This window comes from Muntiacus reevesi, chromosome 12 (genome assembly GCF_963930625.1).
Source record: "Muntiacus reevesi chromosome 12, mMunRee1.1, whole genome shotgun sequence".
NCBI classification, from domain to species: Eukaryota; Metazoa; Chordata; class Mammalia; order Artiodactyla; family Cervidae; genus Muntiacus; species Muntiacus reevesi.
The window spans coordinates 78422585-78442364 of NC_089260.1; the positions used below are offsets into that span (position 1 = coordinate 78422585).

The 19780-nt window shown below is 38.5% G+C and overlaps 1 protein-coding gene across 3 annotated transcripts; it reads right to left on the reverse strand.

Annotated features, from left to right (window-relative positions):
- Positions 1 to 245: 245 nt before the first annotated feature.
- LOC136145154 (exocyst complex component 1-like) lies at positions 246 to 19260 on the reverse strand. Of its 3 annotated transcripts, none has more exons than XM_065903408.1 (5): positions 15663 to 19251; positions 9063 to 9168; positions 2813 to 2976; positions 2136 to 2243; positions 246 to 1401 (listed from the first exon to the last, which is right to left on the reverse strand). In XM_065903408.1, the coding sequence occupies exons 2-5, from the start codon at positions 9094 to 9096 to the stop codon at positions 1216 to 1218; spliced, it is 492 nt and encodes a 163-aa protein (XP_065759480.1). In that variant the 5' UTR covers positions 9097 to 9168; positions 15663 to 19251; the 3' UTR covers positions 246 to 1215. The 3 variants fall into 3 exon arrangements, 1 of the variants encoding a protein (XP_065759480.1); XR_010658703.1 differs by having other exon boundaries at positions 248 to 1401; positions 2813 to 3160; positions 15663 to 19252; XR_010658704.1 differs by lacking the exon at positions 246 to 1401 and adding an exon at positions 1450 to 1737 and having other exon boundaries at positions 2813 to 4378; positions 15663 to 19260.
- Positions 19261 to 19780: the final 520 nt, after the last annotated feature.

Genomic DNA, 19780 nt, shown 5'->3' on the forward strand with positions numbered 1-19780 from the left:
TGTCTACGAAGTTCTCAGTACCCTATGTACTTCTCATATTTCCACTCAGTGACACTTAAATTGCCATTCTGCCTCCTTTCTAATTGGGGAGAGAAGAGCCTTACCTGCCAGACCCCAGAGGGAGAAGGGGGTTTGGCGTGTCTTCACCTGCCGGTCAGCACAGCTGAACCAGAACATCACATGGTCCGAGACTGTTTCTCCCTTAAAGTCCATTCTGCCTTGGTGGGCTTGATCAGGTGCGGATGAAAACACAGATGGGTTAAATATCTCATGTCCCAGGCCATCTCCGGAAAAGCCAATTCATACTCACTTCTGTATCCCCCTCCTTCTAGCCTAACAATTCCGAGGGGGTCAAGAATTTCACAGCAGACGGGACACCTCCTGGGGGAGGACAGAATACGAGCATACACGGACCAGTTTCTTATCCTAAGAATCCCCTGGCGATCGCTTGGTAATAATTTTCCCCGAGACGGCGTGGACACACCTCCTAAATGTCCTTCACAAATTTCCTTCTTAAACCCTAGCACGCTCGTCAACCTGTGTACCAAGCAATCGCCACCTGCCTATTCCAGGCTCCTGTGGGTCCCCGCTCCTTCTAGTCCCTCCCAGGGGGGTGATCAGGCCCCCTCTTCCACCCTGCTGGGTGGGCTCCTCCTCACCTGAGCGCTCAGTTCCCCTGCTGCCGTCCACTACCTGCTTACGTGAAAGGTCCGGGCGTTGAAAAGCAGAATCCTTCCAGAGGGGCGAGGCGCCTTCCCCCCTCTAGGAGATTCAAGCTACAAAGCCTCGGGGTGGCCTCAAATGAGACCTGTCTCCTCAAAGCGAGGAGTTTCCCAGCCAACGCACCAAATGTTATAGCCACGCTTTCCGGGAAACAGACTCACTCAGAAGGACAATGCAGATAGTGGAGTGCAGTTTATTACACCGGCGGGCCCAAGGCAGAGTCACCTCTTAGCCAAGGACCCCGTCCAGCATTTGTGAAAATCTTTTATACCCCATGTGTACGTGTCCAAACCCACCACCTCAATTCCCTTGAGACTTACATAAACAAAGGCAGGGTAAATACAACTACAATAACCCCATCATTCCCGTGTTATGTGTTCAAACAGTCAATAATCAATCAGCCTGCAGTTACATTCCAAACAGTTAATAACCGATAAGCCTGTGCTTACATTCTGATAGATAGTGTCAGGGGTGATTAGTGTCTCTTTTCTCTTAGGCGATGAGTAACCTGGATATGATCTTCAAGGTTCCCCTGTCCGGAGGGGGTCTTATCCTTCCATTGTCGTTCCCACAGGCACTAAGCAGAGAGTTCAGAGTCCACTGGAGAGGCAGCCGAGCACGATCAGCACGGACAGGCCTGAGATGGAGTCCAGGCCCTATGAATTCCTTCTTCATTTTCTGCCGGTTAGAAGAGATAAAAATGTCTGGCACTTACAGCCTCATTCCTCCATTTGGAGACCCTTGGCCTTCCCGCCTGTTACTCTCTCAGTCTCATAGTAAGAAAGCCATAAGAAAGATTCTGATTTGAGGCTCTCCATTTTTCTCTTGCTTGCTTTCATTTATTTTTTAAGACCATGGGGGCTTCCCTGGTGGCTCAGCAGGAAAGAAATCTGCCTGCCAATGCAGGAGCCACGGGTTCAATCCCTGGGTTGGGAAGATCCCCTGGTGAAGGAACTGGCAATCCACTCCAGTATTCTTGCCTGGGGAATCCCATGGAGAGAGAAACCTGGTGGGCTACAGTCCACGGGGTTGCAAAGAGTCAGACACGACTTAGTGACTAAATAACAACAAATATACATTAAAACATCATTGTAATTTTTTAATTCTATTTACTTTTTCTTGATCACTAAAACAATAAATTTGCTTTTTAAAAATATTTTTTGCCAAGTAAACTCAGACATTTCCCCCACTCATCAATTTGGAGAATGTTTAGGCCTAAGATAGTCTAGAATATTAGATTAGATGCCCAAACACTATCCTTTTTTTTATTATCTTATATGATAAAAATTACTTAAAAAATCCTTACAATGTAAATTCTTTCTGTTCTGATATTGAAATTATGACAACATAATGATTAGGCTAATTATGATATAGATCACAAATATGAGCTAGTAAATAAATGTCACCCATACCACAGTTCCAGGCATACTCTGATGTCGCTGTAGTTTGAAAAATTTACTTATGAAGTCTTGTTCTGCCAGACACAGGGGCTCCAGTTCACTCAGTACCTGTTCAAAGATCTGAAGAAAACCAAAATGATTCTACAAAGAACTGAACAAAACGCTTAAAATAACATTCCACATTTAATCACTTTTCTGCAGCAACCAGGGAAGCTTTATCTATAATCTTAATAGAATCCCCCAAACAAATACTTCCAAGATTGACAAGACAATGCAGTATTGATGAGGCATAACAGGGTCAGAACATACCTAAAACAAAACTGACAACAATTACTCACTTGGAATCTGGAAAGAGGAACAGAGTGATAAAACTTTATTTAAACAATTTAGCTTCATAAAAGTTGTTTCCTCTTTGTAGTCACTCAAATAACTGGATTGACAATGCAAGCTCTTTATGATTTATAACAAATTTTAATAAAGCTGTTATGTCATTTAATTGATGAATCACATTTCAGTTGCCATTTGACCAGTTATTATTTTTTTTTTTTTAGATTCAGAAATGGAAAGTAAGACACGGTTAATTAAAAGAGTCAATAGAGCCCAAATCTTTGAACACAATTAAAGCAGTAACAAACTGGTGCTAGAAAACTGACAGTAATGTTTAAGAAACATGCGTCATTTTATCTTACCTTATCAAACCTGGCTCTGTCGGCGACATCGAGATCAGAGGCCGACATGTTTCCCATGTCCAGCAAGGAAGATGACTGAGACCGGTGGTTCCCGGAGCTCTGAACACTGAGCTTATTTAGACTGGAAGTAGACCCGGTTAATTTCCCGGAACTCCCGTGAAGACCTGGGAAATGATAAACCTTTAAAAGCTGTGACCTTCACGAATGAAAGGTTCATGGCATCCATCAGGGCTCCCTTCTGCTGTCCTGCTCTTCTGGGGCTCATATGGGTTAGGGCACAACTCTGCCACATGAAGAGGATGTAGAGTGTCTTCCTCTTTCATTAAGATTTGTGTTCTACTTCTGAGCCTATGTAAAGATAGGTGAAATCATACAGAATCACAGAATAAGACTGAAAGGGATCTTAGAGATCACACTGTGCCCTGCCCAGTCTCATCACAGTTGTCTGATGATTTTTCAAAAGTAGATGAGGAGTTCTTTTCCACTCAGAAGACATGACTATGGATGAAAGTCACTGACCCCCTAGAATACTAGCTAACATAATGATTGTATTTCTAGAAAAAAACTGCCATATTCCAATATTATTTGCCTCTACATTGAATCAACATATTAGGCTGAACCACATGAAACTACCAACACTCAATTAATCTTGTCCTACTAAAAACGTCAATTACACATGACTCAACTTAATACATTCCTGAACTCAGACATTCCTGTTTTTTCAGCAAGTGAATTGATTAAAGTTCTTTTAAAAACTAAACAAAACGAAAAGAGAAAAACTAACAACAAAAACAAAACCCTGAATATTTGTTGTATTTAAAATACAACTAACATAACACATACATAGTTAACTATATTAATATGGGACATCTGAGTTTAGGTATAAACATAGGTATCTATCATAGCTATGAGGAAAAATGAGAACAATATGTCTGCACAATATCCTACATACACCAAACTATTAAAGGATTCTATTTTTACAAGAAAATGTGATGTTTCTATTCAGAATTAAATTTAAACAGTAAAACATTTTTATTCTTCTTGACTATTTCTCAGCTAAACCTGTATTATTCACTGATGGTCAGAAGGGACAAATAATAAAATAAGTGATAAAAAATATGATATACAAATCATATTTGTATATGTAAAGTAAAAAATAACAACAACAAATATGATATACAGTTAGTTAGAGACAAACTTTGGTTTCATTATGCAAAATCTGACCATACGTACAAGAAATTTTATAGTTTCTAAACACAGCCTGAAAACAAAAGTATAACGGTTAAGACTTTTTATAAGTTTCTGACTACCCACCATACATGTTTAACCATGCCACACATTTCTTGGATGCAGTCATCCCACTTCCTTTCTGTTGGTTTTCTTTCTGGCCAAGCCCTGGCAACCCAGAGCAAGCAGTGTTTCTGGCGCAGCTTCTCCAGGATGAACGACTGGCTCCTAGACACACACACGCACTGAGAGCACCTGCTGACACGCCGAGCACGCCCACTCTCGGCTTCCCGTCTGACAGCACTGCCTTTCCAGGCAGTGTGGCTGCGACGGGTTAGGCTGCAAGCGTCACAGACAAAGACAAGTTAGCAAGCTGCAATCTGCACAAACCGCGCACAAGAGGAAGTTAAAGCTCTAGTTGAAAAGACACATGCAAAGAACCAGGAGCATCAAGCAACGAGAGAGGCAACATATGTTTAGTTGGTCAGCTACTGCTTGAGAAATTACATGACAGAAAAACCTTTACTAGTCTTTTAATGTACTATTTGATGCAAATATTCAGGTAAAAATATCTACATTTGTAAACCTCCCCCACACTTTTAAGTCTCCTAAGCTGATGTACTTAAATTTAAAGACTACACTTCCAAGTTCTGATTTCTGAAGAAAACAGAGTTCAAGTAAATAATTTAATACAGTGAAAATTTAATAGAAAGAACTTGCACATTTATACATTAAATGCATTAACAATCCTGTATTCACTGAAAGCTCTTGGAAGGAATCTCCACTGTACTAAATAATTTTATACTCCCTCTGATAAAAAAAATTATGAGTAGAGTTTTAAAACCATTTTAGAAATAATAAGCTAAACTGTTTAGTAACTTAGCTGGCTCTGTGAACACTGAGAATAAAACACATGTATCAAAACACTAATTATTGGGAGATGGGTAGGTAGAAGGGTAAAGCTGAGAGACAGGTCTAATGTGGGAATTGGAGTTCTTTCAGGGTCATTTGGCATTTCCTTTATCTAAAACCTCTCTTTAGTATTTGTTCGATCAATTGTAGAGATCGTTTTGTGAAACATTCTAAACCCAAATGAGAATCTAACTTGAATGGCAAAGAAAGAAATTATAGAATAAAACAGAAAATTAATGAATATAACTCTAGAAATATTTAAGAAACGGAAAACAAGGTGTCAACTCCTGCCAAACAGGGATAGTGATAGTTGCTATTGCTAGGCAAAAGCTCGAGTATAAACTACTAATTTGCCACACCAAAAACATGTCAATCTCCCTAGCCTTGTCTGCCTGAAGTTTAAAGGAATATGAAATGATAAGGCTGGACACACAGCAACCAGGAGCGGGGGATGCACTGGAGCCACTAGCTTGTCAATCTGAACAGTACCTGCTGGCGATCTTAAGGTGTCACTCTACTAAGTTCACCAGTTTCAGAGCAAAGCCTGATTCTGCATATAGTTTTCTTTTTTAAAGTAGTTAATAAATACTACTAGTGCCCTATTTGGGCTCATAAAAAAGTCTATATTATTTATCAGCAAGAAGTAACAATATTCTGGTAAATTTTAAATATCCTTAAACAATTTCTGCTAGAGTACAAGCACCAAGAGGGTAGGGTCTTTGCTCATTGCTGCATTCTCAGTATCGAGCAGCGATTATCATGTAATAGGTAATTAATAAACATTTACTGAATGAATCATCCACTCAGGACTGAATGTAGTCTTGTGTTCAAGACTCCCTTTGGAGTCAACAAGATTTCTTAATTTCAGTGGACAAACACTGGAAAAAATGTGCTTGGCATATCATTTTTTAAGTTTTGGATTACTAAAGATAAGGAAGTTATTATGTAAATGGACTCAACTAATACTTGTGTGTCTTATCTTAGTAGTAAAAAGAAAAAAAATGGGCAATTTAAAAAATTATTACTAGATATCCTTTGCCTGTCTTTTCATTCAGTACATCTGAGGAATACAGAAGAAAAACAAAACACCAAAGTATCAATCTCGGGAGGACAATCCCACACCTCTGAGAGTATCAGGGTAACCTTCTGACCTTAGAAAGGCAAAGGTTTTATAAAAACCTTACCACAAAGAAAAAGTGCTTTACTGGCATTTTAACGTTGTTTTAAATTATCTAAACTAAGTAGATGTTAAAGACTTGAGTAAAGAATGGTTCAAAAAGAGAGAATTCCCCTGAATCTCTATGACTATACACAATTTCCTTTTGTAAAATACATTCAATCTGACTTTCTATTCTTTTTTTTTTTTTAACCGCCCGCCGCTGACTTTCTATTTTTGTTAGTATCTCGGATGCAGCATTTTCAGAGCAAGGAAAAAACAAAACAAATTTAAAATTTTATTCATAATTCCTTAATTTTGAGCCATTGAAAATTTACCTTCCCCAAATTTTAGGTTTCTCTTTTAACTGTAATTACTATTAAGAACTGATTTAAACATAATTCGAATCCTTGAAAAGGTATCTTTAAAAAGTTTACATTCTATCTATTTAGAACTTCTGAAGTCATTTGTATTTAACTTGAAATTTATTTTTAAATGTTGACCAACAAGCTACATTTTCAAAGATGAACAAAATAGTTTTTATCCTCTGAATTCTGTTTATTATTTAGTTTTTCCTTTCTTGTAACTGATAACATCAAAGTAATAGAAACTATAATTTTTTGGTTACTCTCCTATTTCTTACTACTTAATGGATACATACGAGACATGTAATCTTAACCCTGTTTTAAAAGTATCTTCTAAACTTGTCTTAGGTTAATTAAAAATTTTTTAACAAGATAATTTAAGAACTTCAAAAAATAAGAAAAAAATTAAGGTTTTAGGTTAATGCAATGATACCATTAAGATAGTATTGTATTTGATTTAAATTATATTCCAATTATGTCATTTATCTCAATGAGAATCTTAAGCTTGATAAATTAATATTATGACAGGGGCATTAATAACCTCCCAAGGAGGTAGTTTTAGAAAGATTTCCCTTTTACTGCAGTAGCAAGTGATGACAAATATACTAAATGAAAACATTAAACATGTAACTGTATTAATATGTTGTTTACTAAAAAGAAAAACTGATTTTGTTATAGCCACGCTTTCCGGGAAACAGACTCACTCAGAAGGACAATGCAGATAGTGGAGTGCAGTTTATTACACCGGCGGGCCCAAGGCAGAGTCTCCTCTTAGCCAAGGACCCCGTCCAGCATTTGTGAAAATCTTTTATACCCCATGTGTACGTGTCCAAATCCACCACCTACCCCATGTGTACGTGTCCAAACCCCACCACCTACCCCATGTGTACGTGTCCAAACCCACCACCTCAATTCCGTTGAGACTTACATAAACAAAGGTAGGGTAAATACAACTACAATAACCCCATCATTCAAGTGTTGTGTGTTCAGTCAATAGTCAATAAGCCCGGAGTTACATTCCAACCAGTTAATAATCGATAAGCCTGTGATTACATCCTGATAGATACAGGAAAAGTTTATGACCTGTCCGGAGACAGGGGTGATTACGGTATGCTTCCTCTTAGGCAATGAGCAACCTGGATGTGATCTTCAAGATTCCCCTGTCTGGAGGGGGTCTTATCCTTCCATTGTCGTTCCCACAGGCACTAAGCAGAGAGTTCAGAGTCCACTGGAGAGGCAGCCGAGCACGATCAGCACGGACAGGCCTGAGATGGAGTCCAGGCCCTATGAATTCCTTCTTCAATTTAACATATCCATGGTGAAACATTAACAAGGATATAAACACACCGTTTAAGAACAAGTAACCTTTAGGATGAGTTAGCATTTCTGTTTCCAAAAGCCTATTGTCCCAATATTTTTATCAGTATCTTTACCAAAGTGTAATACACAGATTCAAACCATTTAAAAAATCGGAACTAGTATCACCAATATATTAGTGTTGTATTAAAAACAAAAACAAACCACAAACCAGTGAATCACAAAATAATTACCCACTACTAAAGATAGTCTTCTTTGTCCTAAAGAAAAGAATGGAAAGACGAGCTATCAATTTCAATCAGGGCACAGGCTCCTTTCAACAAGCAAATGCTACACTCATGGTTCTAAAGGGGAGCTATGCAGACACAGAGGACACACTGTAGCCATTTAAGGCCAGGTTCTGACTCCGACAGGCACAGAACTCCATCCAAAAAGCCCAGAGATGGGTACATGCAAGAGCAGAACGTGGCCTCGGCAAATCATTTCCTTGCAACTTGATACTTTCACTGGTTATCCTTTTAAATCAAGTTTTTTGTTTATTTAACATATTTAGAAGCAACAAAAACCCCTCTTGTTTCAAAAATAACTCTTTGGAAAAATAAAGTATAATTACAGGAGAAATTTTGGTGACATTTTTACAGCCCCTTCACAGGGGAGAAAACACTTAGCAACTTTCTTTTTGATTCAAAATAGCCAGTGACAAGTAAGAAGCCAGGCATCACTTCACTTCCCTGTGGAGTGCAATGACTTAAGAGATCACAGACTTGCCTCCAACTGGTACAAAAGGTCTTTTAGGAAATCAGAAACTGAACTTCCAACATCTGTCTCTTAATCTAGTACTTTCTCTCCAGACTGCACTTCATTCTCTGGCCAACTGCTGCTGCTGTGACTATACACAGCTGTCCCTGGTATCTGTGCAGGGTTGGTTCCAGCACCAGTGGTGGACACCAAAATCCATGGATGCTCAAGTCCCATGGTTGGTCCTCCGTATTCACGGGTTCCGCGTCTGCGCTGTACTTTTATTAGACACGGCATGTATATACAATTGCTGTCAAGTTCACATACTGCAGAATTTTAATTAGTAAAAATAAGGCTTTAGAGACATACTTGTTCCATGAAAAACCTATAAATCAAACCAATGCATTAGATTTATTCTTTTACTAATTCTATTGTATCTCCTTCCACCTTGCCTAAAAAGTCTTAAAATTATGTGTCACAGATAAATAATTTTTAGTAGAAGAGAAAACAAGGGGACTGAGGTGCCTAAGCTTACCAAGCTTCTTGCTTTCTTTAGTTGTGCCAGTCATCTTGATCTTTGCAACTTCAAAGACATCTTTAATTTCTCTCTCACAGAGTCATGACAAACAATCCATGCAATTCTTAAAAGTGAAAACAACACATACTCATTAATAAAACAAGTATAACAATTTCCATTTCTCAATCCCCCCATATCCTTTGTGCTTGTTTTCAATTTTGTGGTCTGAAAATATTTGATGCATTTCATAGGACACAAGAAGGCTATTTTCCATCTTTTAAAAAAACTGAACTGGCATCATAATATTAACAGTTTGTAAAAATATGAAGTTGAATAATCACACTCACATTTTCACTTTTATACTTTCAGTTCAGTTCAGTTGCTCAGTCAAGTACGACTCTTTGCAACCCCATGGACTGCAGCATGCCAGGCCTCCCTGTCCATCACCAACTCCCGAAGCCTGCTCAAACTCATGTCCATTGAGTCGGTGATGCCATCCAGCCGTCTCATCTTCTGTTGTCCCCTTCTCCTCCAGTCTTCAATCTTTCCCAGCATCAGGGTCTTTTCAAATGAGTCACTTCTACGCATCAGGTGGCCAAAGTATTGGAGTTTCAGCTTCAATATCAGTTGTTTCAATGAATATTCAGGACTGATTTCCTTTAGGATTGACTGGTTGTATCTCCTTGCTGTACGAGGGACTCTCAAGAATCCTCTCCAACACCACAGTTCAAAAGCATCAATTCTTCGGTGCTCAGCTTTCTTTACAGTCCAACTCTCACACCCATACATAACTACTGGAAAAGTCATAGCCTTGACTAAATGGACCTTTGTTGGCAAAGTAATGTCTCAGTTTTTTAATATGCTGTCTAGGTTGGTCATAGCTTTTCTCCCAAGGAGCAAGCCTCTTTTAATTTCATGGCTGTAATCACCACCTGCAGTGATTTTGGAGCCCCCCAAAATAAAGTCTCTCACTGCTTCCATTGTCTCCCCATTTATTTGCCATGAAGTGATGGGACCAGATGCCATGATCTTAGTTTTCTGAATGTTGAGTTTTAAGCCAACTTTTTCACTCTCCTCTTTCACTTTCATCAAGAGGCTCTTTAGTTCTTCACTTTCTGCCATAAGGCTGGTGTCATCTGCTTATCTGAGGATTTTGATATTTCTCCTGGCAATCCTGATTCCAGTTTGTGCTTCACGAAGCCCAGCATTTCAAACGATGTACTCTGCATATAAGTTAAATAAGCAGGGTGACAGTATACAACCTTGATATACTCCTTTCCTGATTTGGAACCAGTCTGTTGTTCCATGTTCAGTTCTAACCGTTGCTATCTGACCTGCATACGGATTTCTTGAGAGGCAAATAACGTGGTCTGCTACTCCTATCTTTTGAAGAATTTTTCACAGTTTGGTAATCCACACAGTCAAAGGCTTTGGCGTAGTCAGTAAAGCAGCAGTAGATGTTTTTCTGGAACTCTCTTGCTTTTTCAATGATCCGATGGTAATTTACACATTACCTTTCATGTATTTTAAACATAGCTGCATTCATACGATACTGGGTGTTTGGGGCAGCACAATCACGCTTTTCCAGGTCATATGCTAATGACTGCACAGTATTATGCTCTGCTGATGTTCAGTTTAGTAAACCAACCTCCTAACACAGACTACATAATTGGTTTTGATGTTTTGCTGTGATAGACAATGTTACAACAAGCTTTTCATCTCTAATGAACTGCTTTCTTGGAATAATTTCCTAAGGGTAAAATTACAGTGCTAAAGAATAAGGGAATCTTTTAACTCTTCTTCCATAATGCCATGCTGTTTCAAAAATTATTATACCAACAGACAGGATCAATGACACTGAAGCAGGACACTGAGTTTTACCATACCTTGCCAGCATGGGGTAGTAAATTAGCCCCAAATAGGTTACTCTCATAAGAATTTAATTACCACATCTTACAGTTTTCATAATCAAATGATTTCTTTTTAAAAAACAAAATTTATTCTAGTTCAAATGAAAACATCTATTATTTAACATGCAAACTCATTCCCTCATCATCTATGCTTATTATCATACAAAAATATTTTATACCCTGATGAAAGAGTCAACAGCGGGAGGCCATGTATTTTTCCAAATCCTATGTTAAATGCCTTATGTAGAGTTTCACTAAATTTAAATAAATCCACAGCAGAAAAACTCCTATGCCTAGTTATTCTTTTAAATTTATCATGAAATCTACACTTCAATTTCAAACACATCCAGTTTTAGAACAGTTTACTTTGCTTTAAACATCAGATGTAACTTTCAAAGGTATATCACTTAAATTATTTGTATACTGACTCATAGTTCATTATTGATTTTTTTAAGTTATTTTATAAGTATATAAAAATATATTAGATATATTTATATATATTTAGATATTTTATTGATAGATATGTCCTTATAAAAAATTTTTGGATGAAACATAATATAGAGCCTTCTTTTTTCCAATTTGCATGCCACATACATTTCCCACAGATTCTCCGTAAGGAAAGTTAAATAGGAAATTTTTTCCTGTGATCTTTGTGTGTAACTTTAAAAGCAAATCTAAAGCTAAAAAGACACTAAAATTATTCCTATTTCATTCAGCTATTTCACTTTTCAGCATCTCATTCGTTGAATTTTAAATTATCACAAAAACACTGATCACTGGAAATCAATGTAAATGGCTGACCAACTTATAATTCATAAAATCTTCATTAGATTTCTACTCAACTCACTCAATATAACAGACTGCATTCCAATACCCAAACTAAGTGCACACTACTACCCAAGCAATTTAAACAGTCGCTATTTTTAAAACAGTGATTTGAGCAGACTACTGAAAATCACCTTCTTTTTCAATACAATTGAAATGACTGAACACCTTCCCCCAGGTTCTCAACAGAACCCACAGGTGGGGAAGCCCACAGACAGGCGTGACTCCCAGCTCATTCACTTACTGAATTCAGAGAGAAGCTTCTCACTGGGAGTATTTATTTCTCTTAGCATCCTGTATACAGCACCTAACTTAAAATCCAACTATCTTGAGCTTAAATACTGTTATCTCAGGCAGTATTTCCAACTTTTTCTTGTGCTCACTTTAGAGTCTTACAGATAACACCATGTTTTATTTTCTATATTTACAAATATAGGACTGAGGCTGAGACAATGTGTCGGCCTCAAGGGGCTATTGGGAGAGGAAAGATTGTTCCTACCTAAACAAGGATAAACCATCTCCCTGCTCAACTGCTCTACATGCTCTACTGCCCCAGCTAGGCAGAAGGGATTCTGGGCAGCCGAGCTTATTACATGCCCAACGCACCTCTATTTTCCTTAGGCTCTAAATTACATACACCCCAAATCAGGGGTTTGCTTAGATTCAGCCGTAAGTAGAGTTGGGGCAGGGCCTAGTTATTCTTTTCCCTAAAGAAATGAAGACAAGCTTTTCCTGGTCCTGCCAAAAAGTGTGAGCTGGGTACAAATAACCAAGTACAAAGGTGAGTGCTACGTCACTTCAATCAGGTTCAACTCTTTGCAGCCCTATGGACTAGAGCTCACCAGGCTCCTCTGTCCATGGAATTCTCCAGGCAAGAATACTGGAGTAGGTTGCCATTTCCTTCTCCAGGGGACCTTCCTGAGCCAGACACTGAAGCTGAATCTCCTATGTCTCCTGCATTGGCAGGCGGGTTCTTTACCACTAGCACACACTACATGGAAAGGATCAAGTACAAATAGCATCTGGATTTAATTATTATTTCTTACCAAAGAAACACTGATTTGTCAGGTTCCTTTTTTCATTCCTTTCCTTCCATTTCCTTTCATTCCTTTCTTTGTCATATTAATAAGATTCCTATTTTTGAAAACACTTGAGCAACCAAATTAGATTATCAGGCATAAAACTGCATGGTCTGTCACAAGTTCAAACACAAGACAAAGCAAGATTCTTTGGAAATAAGATAATTTCATTTAAAAAAGCACATCAATACTGTCAATTGAAAATATACCATGAGCAGAGAATGATTCCATACTTCAGCACTAGACTGGCTACTGGCTTGCTTCTTCACTTTAAATTACATTCATGAAGCTACATATATATAAAGATACGGCAATAATACTCACTGAGAACACAATCAGGCAAAAAGCTTATTGATTATTTTACTCATTTGAATATTCACTAGGGGACAAAGCACTTGTTGGCACAAAACTCTTAAGATGTAACAATATTTAATCATTCAAAATACAGTATTAATCCTCTTAAAACTTCAGAAGGCAAAGATTCCAGTCATGCAAATATTCTTCTGTAAACTATCTCCAAATCAGAATTCTGCTGACTCAAAACTAATCAGAATACAACACAACAGTAGAGTCCTGAGCCCAAGGGTTCCTGCTACAATGGCCGTTTACTAAATGAGAGCATGTCATTCTGCTACTCAAAGCCCATCAACACCCCTCCCTCATCTCTCTGCAAGTAAAAACCAAATTCCAACACCGGTGCCCAGTCCCTTCCAGATCTGCCCTGCCCCGCCCCCCGCCCCCCACCGCACCTCTCACGCCCGCCCTCCCATCCTGAACCTGACTCGCCGTGCTCCCACCACCACGGCCTGCTTGCTCCTCCAGTGCTCCAGGTTGCTCTTGCCTTGGGGCACTTGTGCTGTGCTGGGAAAGCTTTCCTCGGAAATTCCCACTGCGCACCCCTGCTTATCTTTAAAATTTGTGCTCAAATGTTGCCTTCTCGGACCACCCTTTTTGAAACCGCAACCTTTCTGATGTCCTAGCATTCCCTGCTTTATTTTCTCTAGAGCTCTCAGCAGTACCTTCCAGCAGACTATGAAGTTGACTTTTATGTTGGTCCTTCTCCACTGGAATATGTACTCTGAACAGGCAAGTGTTCGCCTGTCTCCTTCAGCGCCGTTCTCTTTCGTGCATACAACAGTGTCAGCACACAGCAGATGCTCAGCGCGTTTGCTAAGGGAACGTGTGAATGGCTCTTTCTTGTCCAGCTGTGGCCATCCGTGTGTGTGTGTGCTCAGCCACTCAGTCGTGTCCCACTCTGCGACCCCACGGACTGTGGCCACCAGGCTCCTCTCTCCACGGGATTCTCCAGGCAATGGTACTGCAGTCGGTTGCCATTTCCTTCTCCAGGGGATCTTTCCAACCCAGGGATCAAGCCTGCATTTTCTACATTGACAGGTGGATTTTTTTTTTATCATTGCGCCACCTGGGAAGCCCAAGTGGTATTTATCACTGTTTTAATCTCTGCGTCTCACAAGTCTGGCACCATCCTGTCCCTTGTTTTGGGATTCTCTCTTGTGACTTATAATCTCTATTCCTACTATCATCCTCTTCGTCCAAGATTTCATTTCAGTTCATTATTGTATTAGGTTCTTAGTTTCCCCTATCAAGTCTCTTCCTGTGTCTGAAGAATGCTGCTAGGACTCACGACTCAGATTTTTCAACCTAACTTCTCACTCTTCTAGAATATGGAATTTCAGCTTCAGTCAGGCTGGTCTTCTTAAAGTCCCGGGAAAAGAGTCAAGTCCAATGTTTTCTATGAAGTTTTCTCCTGTGGCTACAGGTCATGAATTTCCTTTCTCTAACATGCTATACATTTAAACTCATATCCAGTTCAGCACTTAACTCTGGCCGGCTGCTAAGGATAGTTGCTCTTCCCGGGCAGACCTGACGCTCTCTGGAAGTAGGAGCATGTGTGGGAGCCACTTCTTATTCTTACATATGGATTAGTGAGTACAAAAGAGGCACACAGTGAAAATCTGGTGAGTGACAAAGAAATGTACCATAATATGATAATCCAATTTTTCCAGCTAGTGTGTCCCACAATCAGGAACAGAAATACCCATGTTCCTCTGTGCCTGGAACAATGGAATGTCTGCTTAATAAAGAGGCACACTGCATGTGCTTAAAAGAACAGATTACAGGTTCTTATAAAGCAAATGCCTCATTGAAAATATAACTTCATACTCTCTAGTTTTTATATTGCACATAAAGCAACTCAGGAAATAATTATTTAACTAACTAAACTAAATGATGCTTCAAGCTACAGTATGGCCTAATACTATATTGAAGTTCAAAATTTAGCTATTCTCCATCTAAGTACATAAAATAAATGTTCTCCAGAATTGTAGACTCTGTGGGAGAAGGCGAGGGTGGGATGTTCAGAGAGAACAGCATTGAAACAAGTATACTATCAAGGGTGAAAGAGATCACCAGCCCAGGCTGGATGCATGAGACGGGTGCTCAGGGCTGGTGCACTGGGAAGACCCAGAGGGATGGGATGGAGAGGGAGGCGGGAGGGGGGATCAGGATGGGGAACACATGTAAATCCATGGCTGATTCATGTCAGTGTACGGCAAAAACCACTACAATATTGTAAAGTAATTAGCCTCCAACGAATAAAAATAAATGAAAAAGAAAAAAAATGTTCTCCATAGCTAATGAGCACTAAGAAATTCAACTACTTGCTGCTTTTTTAAGAACATACAACAGTGCTTCAAATGTCACTTGCGGAACTGAACACACGACCTCTCGATTCTAAAAGATAATGCTCTATACTCAGTGAGTAACTGACGTCAAATCCATACCTTTGTTAGTCCCTCATATTTTCGATAATCCGTACTCTCTAGCCACTCCATCAGCTTGGCATATCGGAGTAAGTCTCTATGAAATGCATGATGATTAGGTAAAGTCAGTTCAATAGAGCGCTGAGCAAGAGTTGAACTCTGATCACGACCCTAGAGTGAATAAATAAGGACATAACTATCACTGACAGTATAAAGAAACATTGTTGTAACTAAATATCCTTAATAATGATCAAGCATGGCCAAGCAAAAACAACAGAACATAGAAATATAAGAACTGAGTACTTACTTGTCTTTTTTTAATCATCCTGTGTATACAAACTGAACACCACCACCATAAAATAGTCATAAACACACAAGAATGACTCTCTGATAAATCGACTCATTTTATCTTTTAGAGTAGTTGAGAATGAATAGTTTAATCAACTTTACCTCTCCCATAACATTTTACAATTGACTAAGCAAATAAATATCATGATATAAACTGTTACTAAGAAACACACACCGAACAGGGGAAGTCATTCAAAACAAATTGTCTCCATCTATGATATCTCCATTAGAGTCTACGATATTTAAACAGCAGGTGAAAATGCACAGGACACAGAATGTCAGAACTAGGAAGGACTGCAGATGACTGCTTCCTGGGCTTTCCAGGGCAGCGCTCAGTGCTCAGTTGCTGGATCATATCCTATTCTTGGCCAACCCAATAGATTGTCTGTAGCCTGCCGGGCTCCTCTGTCCATGGGAGTTCCCAGCAAGCGTACTGGTGTAGGTTGCCATTTCCTCCTCCAGGGGATCTTCCCCACCCAGGGACTGAACCTATGTCTTCTGCACTGCAGGCGGATTCTTTACCACTGAGCCACCTGGGAAGCCCTTTCCAGGATAACCCCTAATAATAATGTAATTTTAATTTTTCCATTAATTTTCTACAGAAGCAACTATATAATTTTGTTTTTAATCCTTGACATGACTTATATAAATGAGCACGTTTTCAATCAGCCTGAGGCAGACGATGCATCCTGACTTTTGTTCTAGAGTATATGGATCCAGTAGATCAGCTGACCCAACGGAACAAACTGAAATTCAAAGGGCTAAGTGATCCACACAGGCCACACAGGCGGAAGGCTAGAATCTGAACCTCAGCCATGTGAGTCTCACTTCTGTTTTCTTTTAAAAACATGCCAAACAAAACCATTCTAACCAGACTCAAAAACTGCTGAAGGTCATTACAAACATTACATTTCAGAAATGTTTACCACATCAGAAGGATGACTGAGATTCCACTGACTCACAGATATTAGATACTGTACACAGAGAGAGATTAGTTTTAAGTCTGCTAATGTCTCCAAATTGTGCCTTAATTAAGTTACACTAACTAAAAGGAAGGAGTATTTGACAAACTTGTTATTGCTGATAAATGTTTTCCAAATATTTTACCCTTATTAACAATAACATTAGATATATTTCCATTATCCTTCCTCATTAATTTTTTCAATAATTCAAGACTCAAAATCATGGTTTATGTTCTTCTATAGCTGTTTACTCAGGTCACTGCATGTTAAGTTGTACTATTTAATTTAATGTCAGGAAAACTCTTCAATTAAAAACCTTCATCTCTCCTGCAAAATGGAAGAACCAACATTTATAGAGAATTTTACGGTTTACAAAGCTCTTCTACATATATTACTATTCAAAACTTTCTACTGTAAGTAGCATTTCCAGATCATCATCATGTGAAAATTCACTGATATAAAAACATTATTACCTTCAGACTATTAGGATATATTAAATATTGTTAGTGTTAACAGAAAGATTTTAAGAGAAACTGGTTTCAAAATATATAGGAAGGAGAAAAAATACTTAAATTGCTTAATTCAATCAATAATATAGATAACTATCATATCTAGAATTCAATCGTGCTAAGAATTTTACTCTTTATATACTTTAAAAATTAAGACATTGTTTAAAGTTTCTTATTAGAGATAAATAAATTAGTAATGATGACTGAAAACCTTTTGAAAAGGACTGGCCATTCTAGATGCCTTTAAGAACACCATGATTCATGAGAAGAGGTCAAAATATCAACATTAACAGGAGTTTTGGAAGAAGCGGATTCCAACCCTCATGAATGACTTTGAGGGGTATGACTTCAGTACAGGAAGTAACTATAGATGTGGTAGAAAGCAGAACTAGAATTAGAAGTGGAGTCTAAAGATGTGACTGAACTGTTATAATCTCATTTAACAGATATTTAATGGATGAGAAGTTGCTTCTTACGGATGAACAAAGAAACTGGTCTCTTGAAAGAGAATCTACTCCTGATGAAGATGCTGTGAAGGCTACTGAAATGACAACAAAGGATTTAGACTATAATTAATACATAAACTAAGTTGATAAAACAAGTGGCAGGATTTGAGAAGACTGACTCCAATTTTGGAAGAAGTTCTACTGTGGGTAAAATGCTATCAAACAGCATTGCATGCCACAGAGAAATTGTCTGAGAAAGGAAAAGTTGATCATTACAGCAAACTTCACTCTTGTCTTATTTTTAAAAATTGACATAGCTACCCCAATCTTCAGCAATCACTGCCTTGGTCCTCCAGCACCTTCAACATTGAGGAAAGACCCTCCACCAGCAAAAAGATGATGACTCAGATGGTAGGCTCAGAGGGTGCTTAGCAATTTTTAGCAATGAAGTATTTTTAAAATAAATGTGTACATTCTTCTGTTAGACATAATGCTATTGCACACAATAGGCTACAATACTGTGTAAACATAGCTTTTTTACGCACTGGGAAACCAAAAAATTTGTGTGACTTGCTTTACTGACACATTCACTTCATTGTGGTGTCCCTAAGGTAGCCCCTATACACTGCTGTAGAGTTTTAAGTACATTACCTTTACCACATCCTCACAAGCATCTTGAGGGTAGCAGCCATTTCTTACTCTTACATATGGAGGACAGTGAGTCCTGTCACACAATGTAACACACAAATCAGACACACAATCAAAATTTGATGGTGAACAAAGACATGTAACCCAGTGCGGTAATCGAATCTTCCCCGTGTGTCCCACAACCAGGAACAGAAATCCCCTTGTTTCCCAACTCTTTGCTAGGTGACACGAAGTATTCAATTTAACACACAGAAAATCTCTTTTCTGCACTTGGGACACTGTCTTTCATCTTCTTCAGCACATTCCAGGTTGTTGCAACATTCTGGTTTTTAACATGCATTACTCACATGTAACAATGCATATTAGATTTTCAGAACTGGGATGCATTCATTTTAAACAAAGCCATTAGTTTATAAGGCAAGGAAGCAAAAATCACAAATAATAGCATGTTATAACAAACAATTAAGGGTGGAGAAAGGATTATCATTTAATGACTGGTATTTTCCATACCATTTACAAATGTGGACTATAGCCTGTCAACAGGATAATTTAAAAAAACTAGGGAATTGTGTAAAAATAGATATTATTGAAATAATAGTGTAAGAAAAATGTGCATTAGTATTTCCTATGTGATTCCTAGGTTTACTTTTTTCCTGAAGCTTTTCAAGTCAAGTGGAATGTTAAGAGAGTCTTCCCCTGGTTCCCCCTTGCGCGGTTAGTTAGCTGGTCTTCCTTTACTCCCATGGTACCACCATAACATACACCTTCCCTCAGTCTGTTTGTCGCCCTTCTCTAGATCGTGAGCAACTAGAGCAAAGAATCAGCCTCTCATCTATTCCAATGAAACGTCTGGAATGCATCTTTAATCACTTGGCAAATGACTTCCAAATAAAGGAGTGAGTGAGTGAATGAAAATGACAGAAAGAAAGGCAAGCAGAATGAGATTAAATGCCTTTGGATCTAAATAAACTTTCTGTTATGGGACATTAAAAAAACTGCCACAAATATGGTTAACAGGTAGCTCAAATCAGTAAATTATAACTATAAAGATTCTGCTGCTATTAAGCTTAGTAAACCTTACAGGGGAAAAAAAAGAATCGGAGAAGCTGGAGCCAAAGTTGATGTACTCACAGGCACGGAAAGAAAGTAGGACCTGTTATAGAGTTGAAGGAGGGCCTGAGTAAACTAATCAGAAATAAAATAGAGTAAATACAATTGTTTCAGAA

Bases quoted from the DNA above. Each gene is read 5' to 3' on its own strand.
- LOC136145154 (XM_065903408.1), bottom strand. From the start codon at position 9,096: ATGACTGGCACAACTAAAGAAAGCAAGAAGCTTG. The intron at 2,977-9,062 runs GTAAGCTTAGGC...ATCATTTCCCAG, and splicing joins TAAAGAAAGCAAGAAGCTTG to GTCTTCACGGGAGTTCCGGG. The intron at 1,402-2,135 runs GTATGGGTGACA...TCTAACCGGCAG, and splicing joins AGAGTATGCCTGGAACTGTG to AAAATGAAGAAGGAATTCAT.